General features: G+C 44.8%; 1 protein-coding gene across 9 annotated transcripts in view; it reads right to left on the minus strand.

Moving 5' to 3' along the window:
- The window catches only part of LOC118380753 (phospholipid-transporting ATPase IA-like), a 196,579-nt gene that overhangs the window by 36,266 nt on the left and 143,796 nt on the right, over positions 1-16,517 (minus strand). For all 9 annotated transcript variants that reach the window (XM_052512694.1, XM_052512691.1, XM_052512732.1 and 6 more), the window contains 4 exons: positions 14,544-14,608; positions 6,702-6,874; positions 5,085-5,268; positions 3,212-3,322 (listed from right to left, as the gene is read on the minus strand). In XM_052512694.1, coding sequence (XP_052368654.1) covers positions 3,212-3,322; positions 5,085-5,268; positions 6,702-6,874; positions 14,544-14,608 — 533 coding nt within the window. The remainder of the gene's footprint in view (positions 1-3,211; positions 3,323-5,084; positions 5,269-6,701; positions 6,875-14,543; positions 14,609-16,517) is intronic.

Here is a 16,517-nt window from a genome sequence, read left to right on the forward strand (position 1 = left end):
AAACAGGAGCTAGTAAATATGCTGGAAACATGTGGTGCTAAACAGGAGGGCACCCTGTGTTACAATGCTGGATGGGGCCCTGGTTTGTGGATGTATTCACAGTGTGGCACCAGTCAGCAGGCTGTGCTCTGCACTAGGGGAGTCCTCCTCTCTCTCGAGCTTGAGGCGTTCTCCAGGTTTTCTGAGCCCCGCCAAATGAGCTTCTTGTAATTACCTCATAAATGCCACTTGTTCATCAGTCTCTCTGGGGCCACTTGACGACGTGTCAATCAAACCAAGTAGGCCTAGCTGGACCAAACATTTGAATGAAGTCACTATGGCAACATCATTGAAAAGGTATCTTCTTTGAATGTGGCTCATCCTTCCATTTTTTCTAATAGTTTTTGTTTAGTTGGTTTATCTTTGCAAAGATTATAGACAGAGGAAAGTACCGTATGACTGCTGCGTTAAATATCCTTTGGCATGTGTGTAACATCCTTAGAGTATCTTCAGCTCCCTCATTTCCACCGTAATGTTCTGATCATTATGGTCTTCCTCCAACTATACCTCACGAAGTTATGAAAAAGTTCAAAGTCCTGTCAATTTAGAGTTCTCCCTCTGAATGAGTGTTTTGTCAGAAGAAGACAGCTCATTAGCTGGGGGGAGACAGACGATGAGAAACCTGACTGGGGCATTGAATGGCAGCCCCACCTGTCCCTCCCTCACTTTCTGACTCTCAATTAACCTCCATCCATCCAGGCTCCCAACAAAACAGCAATTATAAACACAGCTGCTGCTCCCACCACCAGACATCTGTATATAATGACAAGACGGTCATATCTCCGCCCTAACCAACGGGAGTCATTGTCCCAAATAGGGGGAAGGCACGCGACAAGCTTAGGTCCAAAATAAGCCCATAGAAACGCATTGGGCATACTTTGGACAGATTTGGGCGAGAATGAAAACTCTCGCTTTGCCTCTTCCTCTCGGTCTACACTGACATTTCCCTACAATGGCTTTGAAAAACCCTTCCCCCCCTCTATGCTTTTGAAACCACCAAAGGTTAATGCTAGGCAGTAAAGGAGAGAACAGAACAAGTGAGACCAGAGGCCAGGTCAGGCTACAGTCCTCTATTCAATCTCTTAGCCATGCTATTCAGTTTTTAATGCACACTGAAACAGACAATGTTCTCAGAGAAAAGTGAAAATGACCTTTTTCTACTTTTCTCCCCCTTTCTTATTCAAGGACATGGTCTGGGAGCAGAAGAGTAAAAACATGTGCCTACAAAAGTAAACCTATTAGTGCAACAAATGTAACTTTTAGCCCTCCCCTGGGTTGCTAGTGTCGTGGCTGTCAGACCCTTACAAAACAGGGGTGTTTTATACTATACAAAGCAGCAAAACAGTGAAGAAAATCCTCTATTGTGTATATGAATCCCCTGAAGGAGGGTACAGAGAAGAGGGGGGAGTTACATTTTCAGGGTGTTAACAAAAGGTGTGCTGGGAAGTGACTCGCCTTGCGGACAAGCGGAGAGAAACAACCTGCTTATGAAAAGGGAAATGGTATATTTGAAAGCGTTGGTGGCTGGACACAAGAGGCTAAATAAAGTGGGGGGGGCTCACTAGTCAAGTCCATGGATCATTTACATAAAGGAATGAGAGAGGGTCATATGGCCTGGTGTGTGATTAGAACTTCTGGTCTTCTGCATTCATGTCAACATGTTTGCCAACTATTTCAAGTTCAAAGAGTGTTTCCCAGTGGGTGCAACAAGATTACACCAAGGGGGCAAAAGCCAAGACAAAATTAAAGGAATTAGCATTTACATTTAAGTGTCTAATTTCTGACCATACTGTGTATTTGCCTCCAGCAGTGGCAGCCCTTGATTGCAATTTGAATTTAATTTTTGTTTCTCATTTACATTTGTTATCCTATACCTAAATGGTTTGACAGACATCCAAGCTGTACTTAGCGAGTACACTGAGTCAAAGGGAAATGGTGAACGAGACAATATTCAAGGATCTATGCGTCTATGATGCCCTATGAAAATGGGTTTCCTGTTGCCATGTCAACAAAAGGCAGATTACTACCATTCAAAATGGTTGTTTTCTTGGACATCAGTCTCTCAGAAGTCATGTCCCAACAGCGCAAAGTTAAAGGAAACCATTGAAAGACATGTTTTCTATAGTTGTGGGCCTTCATACAAAGACTAGATGCAGACATACTGGAATCCTTTGGGTTACGCCGAGATTTACCGCAGCACATAAACCAAAACCAAGATGAAAAAGGAGTTCAAAGATCAAGTGGCCCAGAAAAAGATGGCACATATTTCTGTACGGGTTGTGTCGCTTACAGCGTACAACCCTATGGTCTCTGTAATGCACCGGGAGCATTTTTTCAGTACATTCTGTGACATTCTCATGACATCATCAGGATGATTGGGCCCAGAAGACCCTTGTCTAATCTTCCAGTGCGCCTGGGAGCACACAGTGATGTCTCACTCAGGGGGAGAGGAGAGTGTGTCTGTATCACTGGCTCCCCAGAGGGACAGACATTTCAGGCACAAGGATTGCCAGCCAAAAGAAAAAATGTTGTTGAAAAAAGTATTGAGAGATGAGAACTGAGTTTATTTAGAATGTTTCCTTACTGTGGGGACATCAGACTTTATATATATTAGTCATACCAAAAGCGAATTGGCCGCTTCACTGCTTCAGGGACTTTCAGAAAAACATTGAGCTGTTCCAGAGGTGCAACTTCCTTCAGTCAAGTGTGTTGGGCTATAGATGAAAGCGTCCAAGCACCCTGTGATAAAGTTGGTGCTGATAGCAAGCCCTCAGCTTGTCAGGTCACTCTTGTTGGTAGATCTGAAGCTGCTATCAGCACGAGGTCTGGATTCTGTCAAATGCCATCCCAGACCACGGAGGCCAGGAGGTTTAACATGGTGAGCAGTATTCCTATTATCTATACTGCAGCTTTCTGTCAGTAAAGCGGAATATACATGGAATCTGTTTTATTCATGTTATATTTTTCTGTATATAGACAGAGACAAATTGGCAAACTAGCATACAGGGCATAGGCCTAGTCATAAAAATATACTAAAGAGGAAAATCCCTTCACTTTAAGCTGGTAATGTCATGTGGAAAATCCACCTTTTATATACCAATCTAGTTTACTGCCTTACCACTGCCCTGGGAACCCTACTGAGGCTGTTCGTGTCGAGAGCTGCATGACTTACCTCGATGATGTACAGGACAATGTTCTTGTAGAAGCAATACAGGATACACTTGGATACGCGGTTGTAATTCCAGGCGCCGTGGACCAGCAAAAGATTCTTCAAGTATTTGAACTGCGTGGGAGGGAAGGGAGGAGAAGGGCCAAGATAAATGAATAACCTAAAAGTTGTAAGACAGGCATTATACAGTTTATATACAGAGTGTTCCTGGACAACCCAGGACCGGGGATATGCCTTGAGAAAAAAACAGCATTTGAGAGGAACTCTTGGATTAAATAAAGGAACAATCTTATCATCGTTTGAAAGCAGGAAACTGAAGGGCCAGAGGGGAGTTGAGGGCAAGGTCTTCACGGACACATTCCAGGCATTTTTCACAGTTTAATACAGCTTGGGCTTAGTTTTGCCGTAAGTTGTTGAAAAGGGGAGAGGCAGAGAGGGGGAACACTCTCCCATGGCTCAACATAATACTTTAATGGGTTTCTGATAATCCTACTATTTGGGGCATGCGGCGGACGTCATATTCGTGTAATCGCTTTTTGATAACGTTGAATAGATTGAGAAGGTTGCTCTTGGGGAACTGTTTTGTCTTGGTTACCGTCAAGCTTAGCTTTTAGAAACAATGCACATACTGTAACGCTGCTGTAGGGAAGCCTAACATCTCATCCTGTTTTCCAGTTCTATGGACCTTGAGTTGTATGTAACTTTAAGTAAATTACTTTTATGTAACATATAGGCCTTTATGAAGTCAAACGTCAACAGAATTGTAATTATTTTAACGGCCAAGTCGTCTTTCAGAGAAACAGTAGGGAGGAGACTGTATTCCATAGCAAATTAAAACGTTTAAGGGGATTCTGCTCTGCTGACCCCTGGCACTCTGGGATCAAACGGCCTGTATTCCCACAGCCATGAGCTGATGACGGATGGACAGCAGAGGTGCCTGGGCCCTGAACTTCATTCAGCTGATCTCAGAACAAGTTTCACAGTGCTGTTTGTAGATCTCAACCACATAGAACTAGAATATATAGCTGACCTCACAAAATAGATTTCTAAGTAAATGGACAGTATTGTACTGTGCATTGTATTCAGGTAGTGTAATGCTGAACGGTCTTGCTATGCAGCTATGATGCTACAGTCTATATATAAATATATACATTTGGAGTGAGTCTGGACACGTCTGTGGCCTGTATAGTACAATTCAAGGAAATATATATTACCACTGCAAAGGTCGATTTTATTGCACAGTAAATTGAAGAAAGAACATTGATACATGCCAATGAGGGTGAAACACGCCTGGAAGCTAATTCGATACGTTACCGGGATGCAACCTAAACCGATTAAATGAAGCCTTCTGCATTCGTCATTCTAAATGTCATGTAGATAGATAATGGGGGCACTTAAGACAAGAAAGTCTTTGTCAGAGTAATCCGATGCTATGGAGACAGCATTGTGCTTTAGTGAACTGGCCCTGTGGCTATATGTACAGGCATAGGCAGCACATACCACGAAATAATGGAAGGAGACCGAAGAAAAACAACCCATGATGCAGTAGATAAACCCTGTCGCTTTTGTTACCGGCACAATGCTGCTTATGCAAGATGATTTTCGGACAAACTGGTTACTGAAGAAGTAATGCGTATACATTAGGATTTTCAAGATCGGGTTTCTATATCGGTTCCTAACTGTGGCTATAGAATGAGGTGTGAACAGATGCCTGCCCTGCTGCTGCTCACCTGGGTAAACTAAGATGACCCATCTACGGGGTCATGAGATGGGGTCAAGTTGACATTTCCCACACTAATGGTTAATGTTAGGATTGGGGGAGGGGATGCTGATCCTAGATCTGTACCTTGGAGAAACTTCACTCCGGAGCCCTCACCTGTGCGATAGAGTAGTCGGAGGAGTTGGCGGCCTGCAGGCCCTCGTTGCCAGAGATTCCCACACCCACGTGTGCCGTCTGGATCATTCCCACATCGTTGGCGCCGTCGCCGATGGCGAGTGTGATCACCTTCACCTGCTTCTTCACCATCTCCACCACCTCAGACTTCTGCAGTGGAGACACCCTAAAGGAGAGTAGGAAGTGACGCAGGACGTTAGAATGAGATGGGATAAGCTTGGTTTTACTGTCCGTTTTCATGGAAATTCATATTTTTTGGGGAGTCTGCAAAACAGATGACACTTTCAGCCATTTTCCAGAACTGATCAGTCTAAGCGAGGTGCAGACATCTAGACAATGCGGATTAATACAAAAGAAAGCATTCTGTATATTTCATCACGTAATGCTTTCCTCAAACTAAAGAACAAAGGGAGTAACAAAGGTGGGTTGGTGCCGAGTCGACTTACAACAAAACACAAGGCCGAGGCTGTACTCGAAACGACGTCTTTCAAACAATGTCGCTTTAGGTATTACACAAGCAATTTCTAATTTTCTGGATGATAATTCTCTACGAATTCCCCGTGTCTGCGGATCTCATCCACCCCTGACCCCTGGCTGACCTCCCTGGCTGCCTGCAAAACCACTCGTCATGTGATGGATCTCCCACTTCCTGTGGTCCCTCCTTTTTCGAGCTCTCCAACTTTTACCCTTGAAATGACAGGCTGAGTCTTACAGGCTTCCGGAGCTCCAAGCTACAGAGCTTTCTTTGTCTTGGCCCGGGTCGAAGATATGGAATGCATCCAAAATGGCACCCTATTCCCTATATAGTGCAATATTTCTGACCAGGGCTCTATATAGGGAATAGGGTGCCATTTGAGATGCACTCCATGATGTACAGCTACAGTACAAAAACTCTCAAGAGAAGGTGTTGGAAACTGGATGTCGTGGTTAGGACTAGCCCAACCCTGTGAGACAGGTTTTTTCTACATGCCTGAAGAGACCTCCTTGGTCATCTCCCAAGGTCTGTTAGCGCTCAGGGTGCTGTATTATGAGAGAAAGTAGCACAAAAAAAAGCTAATGTCATGATCACGGCAGTGTGGCATCTGTATGTAGTTTGTTGTCCCTAAGAAACGTGGCACTGATTTCTGTCCAGACCTCTTCACAGCCTCCTGAGCACTCCAGTACTTTATTTATGAGGCAAGTGCAAACCAACACACGCCGGTACCTTCGTAATTCTAACGTTAGCATTTGGGGGACAACCTCAGGTTTTAAATTGCTCTTGTAAAATACATGAATTGCACACTAAATGATTACCTTTCAGGGCAGAGCATAAACCTTTGAATGCTCAGGTTTGCCCCGATTTGCTCCTACGGTACATTAGAATAAAATTGTACGCCGATTTAATGCCAACTGAACTAACAACTTTGGGATTCTCTGTACTTGTAGTCTTGGTTCTCAGTTCTCTCAACAGGAAACATCCAATGAGCGTCTGAACCGGAGTACAGTGTGTCTTCTGTGTGGTTCTAACACTTTTCGAACAGTAAATGGGGAACTTATGAACTTGAATGTACTATGTACACACCCTATAGTGCAATGCTGTTATAGGTGACTGGGCCTTACCTGCAGCATATCACGGCTTTACAGGACAAGGCAAGGTCTAGGAAGTACTGCCGTGCTCCAAATGTGAGGGCGTATTTTAGCGTATTTCCGTCGATGATGAGAGCGAAATCGTTTTCCTTGTAAAGGGCGTCTCCCAGCATTCCACAGTGGTGGCTGAGGGTCTCCCTGGTTGCCTGAAAAGGCACACATTGTCTCATCATTAGAACTATCTAGACAGAATATATGATACAAATGACAATGAAGCAAATTAAATATGGTTATCAATTAAATGCTTTTGATAGAACACGATGCTAGGCAACCCTATTCTCCAGTGATTTCATTGACCTCATCATCGATCCCTTCATAATTTTTACAGTGCTATTATGACATATGGTAAAGATTATTCAAACTTGCCAAGCCAATTTACATTTGCTAGATGATAGAACATCATAAGAAAATAAATATACACAACAATATATAAGGCATACTCCATTAGAAATGGTTTGATGGTTCATTTGGAAAAGCATAACATCACACAGCATTAATACCAATAGCATAGGAAAGATAAAATAGGGATTCTACTCTCTCACTGCACAGTTCCATCATTTTGTTCTCAGCAACCAAGTACTGTACATTTGTCTGGGTTTACGAGTAATTTTTCAGGAATGTCCCTAGCCAGCTGAATTTCTTCAAACTGGAAGCCAGGAATATTTCCATATGCTGATTAAACCTGGATGATTTTAATAACTGCCGACTTGAATAATATGGATACTACATTTACCCCTCTGTTGGTTTTATGTTTCAAACTCAGAATTACTCTTCAAATGGCAAATGGGGCCTTAAATAAGAGACTGTTATTCTAAGGCTTAGGGTGTGCTGGCGGATGGGTGGTGTTTGGCTTGGGAATGCACTGAACCTCTATATAATTTCCCCCATAAAGAGTGATTCCTCGGATCATCTGCTGGAGCGAAGGCTCGTATGTATGGGCTCCCGTGAGGACAGACACCCTAGACATATGTCATTGGGATCCACCATCCTCTGCGTTTCATGTCGGAAACCAAGAAGCGCAAACCTAGATACGATTTCCACAGATCTCAGGTGAGTACTGTGCTTGAAAGCCCATTCGAAAGTTCTAAGTCATAACCTGGCTTGTGAGCGTCCTCGGAGGCCCCATATTTTATAAGTCCCTAAATCAATAAGGGCTGTTAAAAAGTTAAGCCCCTGCTCTCTCCACTCTCCGTTCTCTTATTAAGCTGCCGTAAAGCAGCTGTCCTCCATGTTTGACCTGTGTTTTACATGCCTATTGGACAGACTATCCAGACGCCCGGCCAAGAGGCGATTACTAAAACCCCAAACGGAGCAAAAGGTTTGGGACGTGAATGGATGCATTCTCGAGTCTTGTGTGATATAGTGCTATGATGACAAGCGATGTTGAAATGCCATAAATATTGAGGATGGCCAGGAAGATGAAGTGCCCTCTAATAGGGGCGGCTATAGCCAACATCCTGCACTCAGGAAAGCCCAGGATGGAGATGGACCTAGTCGTGGTGACATCATCTGTGCATCTGGAGAAAACTCCTCCAACCATTTCCCAGATGCCAAACCCATCAGGAAATGAAACCCCAAACAAGGATCCATTTCCAAGAGTGACCGGAACAGGTATGGATGTGCTTATAAAAGAGGATTGCGAGCATGAGGTTCTGGGGCCATGGGCTTGGTTAATGGAAATAAGATCTAAGACTGCATAAAACAACATGGATGAAACCTGATCATATTTATTTGGGCAGTAGGATACATTGCATCTCCTAGAGCAATGGTTCCCAAACTTTTTTACTCTGGCCTCACTTCCATTATTGGGGATCAACATTGTCCTGTATATTCTCCTGTATGACTAATAGCCCATAACTATGAAGTGACAAACGATTGTAAAGGGAAACTCATAAAGAAGGGTGGAAAGTGGCCCTGTTTGCCCATGGGAGTGGTAGACTCCGGCAGACTGGTGTGGTCTGAAGAGTGAGGTCAGTGTGTGAGACTCATAGGTATCCACTTCCGGGCGTGTACGAGATCGAGGGCATGAACTGGGTTACGAGACCTAGGTGGGCCCTTCCACCCGAAGGTGGTCACACCTAACGCATTGAACAGATGGCTCGGCCGGGCATGAGCATTATGCAATGCAGGAGTGACCTAGTGGTTATGAATGAGGCTTGGGAAGGGTCCGTTGAGGAAGGTTAGATACCTACGGGCACTGACAGGGCCATGCAACCCTCTTCTGGCATAACAAAGCTCTGAAACCCAAGCTTGAAGGACAATATTTGGAGAGAAAGGCCTCAGGTTTCAAAGCTGACCGACACAGAGAGAGAGAGAGAGTGAGAGAAAGAGACAGATGGGGGGGCTAAAGAGGTAGAGAAATTGAACAAGAGAGAAGAGACAGGGAGGAGTGCAGCTGTCAGGGTTTCTCCACATGAGTGTGCCCATTCTTGATCGGGGCCATGAAAGGCCACACAGGCTTGCAAGCGCTGGGGTGTGCTGCGGTAACAGCTACATCATACAATGAGCATAGTATCACATTTGATATCGGAATTAAACCATGGAACAATTTTTTTTAGATTTCTAACAGTGTGAACAGAGGGAACACTAATGCATGGAAGCATGTGTACAGTCCTGACTTTGTAAAGTATATGTCTGGGAACGTATGTGCTTGGATACAAGTGATTTATCACAAAATCACGATAACCACAAACAGTGCAGCCATTTCCTCAAGTAGGGTACCCATTCTCCCCCCTCCATTTCCACTGAGGTATTTTAGTGCTAATGCTACTTGTCTCCTTCTAAAGCCTCTTTGTTATGGCTATACTGACCAGTTTAGCCTATGTGACTAGGTTGTGTTTGGTTTAAGAGTGGCTAATCAAGACTTTGAGCGCCATTGTTGATGCAACTCTTGAGTGATGTAGCAAACATGACATGACACACTTGACAGGGATTCCGAGTTAGAGGACGTGTATCCATTAGTCTCGTACAGTTCTATACAACCTTGGACTGACCCAAAGAGGGGCATATCCGACCCAAAGAGGGGCATATCCGACACACAGATACATAAAGCACACAGACCTATGCACATCCGTGCACATACCAACATCGACAACCCACGAAGGCACGCACACTACCCAGTCAGTGTGTTCTCCAGGCCCAGTGTTCAGCCATGGCAGCTCCATCAGTCAGTGTGTTCTCCAGGCCCGTGGAGGCCCCCCGGGCCTGGAGAGATCTCGGGCCGCTTTCAAGCCTTCTAAAACTTCACCCTCTCTTTGAGAACTGTTTCTAAACACGGAAAGGGGGGGCGCACTCCAATTACTCTCAGGCACAAAATGAGAAGAACTCCAATTCCCAGCAGCACAGCCGACAGGACCTCTGTTCATTGAGCCCGAATGAAGGGGGGAGAGAATTCTTCCATATTTTACAAGAAAACTTATAGGCATCTGCTGAGCCACAGGAGAATAGGAGCTGACATTTCAAAATAGGCCATCCGCGTGTTTTATGCTTTATGAACGGCGGTGTCTGAAACTTCTCCTCTCTACCTCCATTTATCACGCTAACCAGCCGGGTTGACAGAGTGAAGGTCGTCGGTCATAGCTGTATCACCTCTCTGCATCCCTCACTCCTGCTCCGGCACACTGGGCTCACACAGTGAGCGCTTCCTCCTCCGTCCTCTGCTCTGCTCCCTCGCTTCCTCTCCTGGAGTACAGCAGCCTCTCTTTTCCACCTTTACGTCCCTCCAACAACATTCAAGACTCCCTGCTGACCTCTTCCCCCTCTACTTTTAAAGCGGTTTAGGGTTGGGTGGAGGGGTCCCCCCTGGGCCGCCTTCTGTTCTTATCGCAATCTTGCAGAAGGCGGCATGCAGGGCTCTGGCTATGTGCTGACCGACATCTCTCTCTCCAACCAGGCCACTAGGCCCTGTCAGAGCCCCACAGCCCCAACCCTACCAGAGCCCCCGGCCCCGCCAGAGTCCGTGACTAGCTGGGGTATACTTCACTACAAACCTCTGGATGGAGGCATCTTTGGACCAATCAGATCAGCTCTGGAAAAAGATTTTAAGTGAAAAGATTGTTTATTTTATTTCACCTTTATTTAACCAGGTAGGCCAGTTGAGAACAAGTTCTCATTTACAACTGCGACCTGGCCAAGATAAAGCAAAGCAGTGCGACACAGAGTTACACATGGGATAAAAAATAAAAAAAAGAGTCAATAACACAATAGAAAAATATATATACAGTGTGTGCAAATATAGTAAGATTAGGGAGGTAAGGCAATAAATAAGCAATAGTGGTGAAATAATTACAATTTAGTAATTAAACACTGGAGTGATAGATGTGCAAGTAGAGATGCAAAAGAGCAAAAACAAATAACAATATGGAGATGAGGTAGTTGGGTGGGCTATTTACAGATGGGCTGTGTATAGGTGCAGTGGTCGGTAAGCTGCTCTGACAGCTGATGCTTAAAGTTAGAGGGAGATATAAGACTCCACATTCAGTGAATTCTGCAATTCGTTCCAGTCATTGGCAGCAGAGAACTGGAAGGAGAGGCAGCCAAAGGAGGTGTTGACTTTGGGGATGACCAGTGAAATATACCTGCTGGAGCGCGTGCTTCAGGTGGGTGTTGCTATGGTGACCAGTGAGCTGAGATAAGGCGTGGCTTTACCTAGCAAAGACTTCTAGATGACCTGGAGCCAGTGCGTTTGGCGACGAATATGTAGCAACGGCCAGCCAACAAGAGCATACAGGTCACAGTGGTGGGTAGCATATGGAGCTTTGGTGACAAAACGTATGGCACTGTGATAGACTGCTTCCAATTTGCTGAGAATAGTGTTGGAGGCAATTTTGTAAATGACATCGCCGAAGTCTAGGATCGGTAGGATAGTCAGTTTTACGAGGGTATGTTTGACAGCATGAGTGAAGGAGGCTTTTCAGCGAAATAGGAAGCCGATTCTACATTAAATTTTGGATTGGAGATGCTTAATGTGAGTCTGGAAGGAGAGTTAACAGTCTAACCAGACACCTAGGTATTTGTAGTTGTCTGCATATTCTAAGTCAGAACCATCCAGAATAGTGATGCTAGGCAGACGGGTAGTGATCGGTTGAAGAGCATGCATTTAGTTTTACTAGCATTTAAGAGCAGTTGGAGGCCACGGAAGAAGTGTTGTATGGCGTTGAAGCTGGTTTGGAGGTTAGTTAACACTGTGTCAGAAGAAGGACCATATGTATACAGAATGGTGATGTCTGTGTAGAGGTGGATCAGAGAATCACCAGCAGCGACATCATTGATATATACAGAGAAAAGAGACGGCCCGAAAATTTAACCCTGTGGTACCACCATCGAGACTGTCAGAGATCCGTACAACAGGCCCTCCGATTTGACACACTGAACTCTACCTGAGAAGTAGTTGGTGAACCAGGCGAGGCAGTCATTTGAGAAACGAAGGCTATTGAATCTGCCGATAAGAATGCGGTGATTGACAGAGTCGAAAGCCATGGCCAGGTCGACGAAGACGGCTGCACAGTACCGTCTTTCATCGGTGGCTGTTATGGTATCGTTTAGTACCTTGAGCGTGGCTGAGGAGCACCCATGATCAGCTCGGAAACCAGATAGCATAGTGGAGAAGGTACGGTGAGATTCGAAATGGTAGGTGATCTGTTTGTTAACTTACCTATCGAAAGGCAGGGCAGGATGGATATCGGTCTGTAACAGTTTGGGTCTAGAGTGTCTCCCCCTTTGAAGAGGGGGATGACCACGGCAACTTCCAATCTTTAGGTATCTCAGACGAAACAAAAGAGGTTGAACAGGCTAGAAATAGGGGTTGCAACAATTGAGGCGGATAATTTTAGCAAGAGAGGGTCCAGATGAGGGCACAGCTGAGGGCTGAGGGTGGTCTATAGTAAGCGGCAACTGTGAGACTTATTTCTGGAAAGGTGGATTTTTAAAAGTAGAAGCTCAAATTATTTGGGCACAGACCTGGATATAAGTGAACTCTGAAGGTTCTCTGCAGTAGATTGCAACTCCTCCCCCTTTGGCAGTTCAATCTTGAAGGAAAATGTTGTAGTTGGGGATGGAAATATCAGAATTTTTGGTGGCCTTCCTAAACCAGGATTCAGACAAGGCTAGGAAATCAGGGTTGACTGAGTGTGCTAAAGCAGTGAATAAAACAAACTTAGGAGACTGATGTTAACATGCAAGAAACTAACGCTTTTACGGTTACAGAAGTCAACTTATGGGAGCGCCTGGGGAATAGGTGCAGTACTGAGGGCTACAGGGCCTGGGTTAACCTCTACATCACCAGAGGAACAGAGGAAGAGTAGGATAAGGGTGCGGCTAAAGGCTATAAGAACTGATGTGACTGGTCAAAAGACCATCTATTTGAAAAAAGATCAATATTGAGCTGCCTGTGTAAACACAGCCTATGGGCTTGAAGCATAGAAGCATCTACACTCTGGTCACTAGAGGGAACTAACACAACAGGGCGGGTTGTTTGTTACAGGAGAGTCAGAGAAGCCACCGACAGAGAAAAGCAACAGAGAAGGAAAGAGAGACTAAGGAACAAAGAAAAAGGTCAAGCCAAGCAACATAAGTTTCCCCTAGGTGTGGGAGTGGGCAAGGTCAAGGACGCTGTCTCTGATTTTAGAGGCCCTCCTCTTGGCCACAGAGACAAAATTGTAATGTTTTAAAGCTAATTTACAGCAATTCTACACATTTTGCCATGACTTATGCCGTGTTCTTATACAATCTGAGTGACTCGAACAATATAACAAAATCAATGTTGGCCCCCATTACTGTCTAGTTTTTTGGGGGGGTGATTGTTAGTTCTCAAACATGACCTTATTAACAAATATACAGCTCCATTATGTTTTCTACATAAAGTACCAGTCAAAAGTTTGGACACCTACTCATTCAAGGGATTTTCTTTATTCTTTATACAAGAGTGTGCAAAGCTGTCATCAACGCAAAAGGTGGCTACTTTGAAGAATCTCAAATATATTTTGATTTGTCTAACACTTTTTTAGTTACTACATGATTCCATGTGGTATTTCAAAGTGTTGATGTCTTCACTATTATTCTACAATGTAGAAAATAGTAAAAATAAAGAGAAACCCTGGAATGAGTAGGTGTGTCAACTTTTGACTGGTACTGTAATTTCTATCTGGTTTCATTCATTGAAGTCTACAAAAAAAAAAAAATTTCTCCAGCATTTTTTGGAGTGGTGGCAACGATTTAACGATCAACTAATGAGCTAACAGTAATCAACAGCCCTATCTGATTGTGGGACACCAGGACACACACACCGAGCTTGGTCTTAAGCAGGATTACACCGTCAGGCATTGGTGGTGGTGACTTACTTTTGGTACAAAGAGCGTGTTTGACATTCTCAGCGGGCTCCAGGGTACAAACCAGACCAGATTGGTATTTTTGTTTCACACACAGGGATGGATTATTATTATAATTGAGGCTGAGAGGGAGCGTTGTGATTTGGATTGTGCTGAGTGACAGCACTACTAACATAACAGTAACTCAAAACATAGGAAAATCCATTGCAACAGTTCAATAAAATAGATTTTTAAAGGGGGCAATCTGGCATTCAAAAAACACCAAAGCTGGAGAAATGTAACCGCTCTTAAATTCAGACTGACCTATCATTAATTTACAATTCCAAATATGGACATACCAATCCCAGATAGTCCCTTTAAGGATATTGTGGGACGGTATACAGTCCACAAAGAAAGCCTACAGATTACTAAAGTATAGAGCATTCCCTGTTCAATGAAAGTGAAATTGTAGATTATAATGAATAACATGACGCCAGTCTGCCATACTCACGTCAAGTGTGTCTTCGTTGATCACCAGCATGCCCATGTTCTTGGTCAGAAGTTTGCAGGAGTGTCCTGGAGAGGGTCAAGTGAAACAAGAGATGAGCTGCAATGTCAGTTTGTGCAAATATCAAAAACATATTTTTCACGCTGTCATACATTATATTGGTAACACTTCATTTGGATAGTCTGTAGAGCATCTACAGATGGACTATATACATTATTATCAGTAACATTTCAACTAACCCCAGACCTCACACCAGCCCCAGACCTCACACCAACCCCAGACCTCACACCAACCCCAGACCTCACACCAACCCCAGACCTCACACCAACCCCAGACCTCACACCAACCCCAGACCTCACACCAACCCCAGACCTCACACCAACCCCAGACCTCACACCAACCCCAGACCTCACACCAACCCCAGACCTCACACCAACCCCAGACCTCACACCAACCCCAGACCTCACACCAAACCCAGACCTCACACCAACCCCAGACCTCACACCAAACCCAGACCTCACACCAAACCCAGACCTCACACCAACCCCAGACCTCACACCAACCCCAGACCTCACACCAACCCCAGACCTCACACCAACCCTAGACCTCACACCAACCCGAGACCTCACACCAACCCCAGACCTCACACCAACCCCAGACCTCACACCAACCCAGACCTCACACTAACCCTAGACCTCACACCAACCCCAGACCTCACACCAACCCCAGACCTCACACCAAACCCAGACCTCACACCAACCCCAGACCTCACACCAAACCCAGACCTCAACAAACCCAGACCTCACACCAAACCCCAGACCTCACACCAACCCCAGACCTCAAACTAACCCCAGACCTCACACTAACCCTAGACCTCACACTAACCCTAGACCTCACACCAACCCTAGACCTCACACCAACCCTAGACCTCACACCAACCCTAGACCTCAAACTAACCCTAGACCTCAAACTAACCCCAGACCTCACACTAACCCTAGACCTCACACCAACCCTAGACCTCACAACAACCCTAGACCTCACACCAACCCTAGACCTCACACCAACCCTAGACCTCACACCAACCCTAGACCTCAAACTAACCCTAGCCATAACCGTAACCTAAGCAAGCAGTTGTTTAACAACAAATAGTATGACCATCTGTAGAAGGACTAGCTGGACAATCCAAGTAAAAAAGTGGCCATTCTATAATTATACATCATGAATATATTTTCAAAATCAACTTTAATACTGAATGAATGACAAACAATAGGTTATATGTACTTCCTCCTGAAATTGAGCTCTCTCTTTGCTTTCTCTTTGTTATTAGCTAAAGTCACAATGGGGTGAAAAAGACAAATTATTGGAACTTCGTTAGGTGCACAGCGACAGTCTTGAGTCCATCAGTGGAAAAACCATGAGTAATACTCGAGGTTACATGTCTGTCTCCTGGGTTAAGGGGGCAGTTACACCATTGTTTGTTCAACATGGTTCCCCTTGGAGAGGCCATTTTGGCTCCGGTCAGGGTTACTAGAGAGGTGAGAGATAGTGGCTCTCAGGGGGATACACAGTTGTGCCACCCCCCCCAAAAAATGGGCCTACCTAAATCCTCAGGCTAATTCCTGAACAATATCAGAGTGGACAATCTGTGAAGTGACCACACAAGCATTGTGGGCTTGGTCGAGCTTGGAATTGACTCTTGTTTCACATCTGCATGTATAAGTGTGTGTTTGGGTGCGAATGTGTAAGAGAACCACACACACACACCAGACACGGGGGGTATGTATGAGGTGTGTGCAGGTTTCACCTCCAGAGGCTCAAATCAACAACAAGCAGTGTGGAGGTCTGGACCTGGCGGATTGTTTTCTTATATGTTAAAGCACAAACTTCACAAAAACCTGCCATCGTGTGTAAAATATCTCCCGCCTCTTTACCCCCGTCAACCCCTGCAAAAGCCCCTAGCTTAATGTGTTTATCTTA

The sequence above is a fragment of the Oncorhynchus keta genome, chromosome 4 (genome assembly GCF_023373465.1).
Source record: "Oncorhynchus keta strain PuntledgeMale-10-30-2019 chromosome 4, Oket_V2, whole genome shotgun sequence".
Taxonomy (NCBI): Eukaryota; Metazoa; Chordata; class Actinopteri; order Salmoniformes; family Salmonidae; genus Oncorhynchus; species Oncorhynchus keta.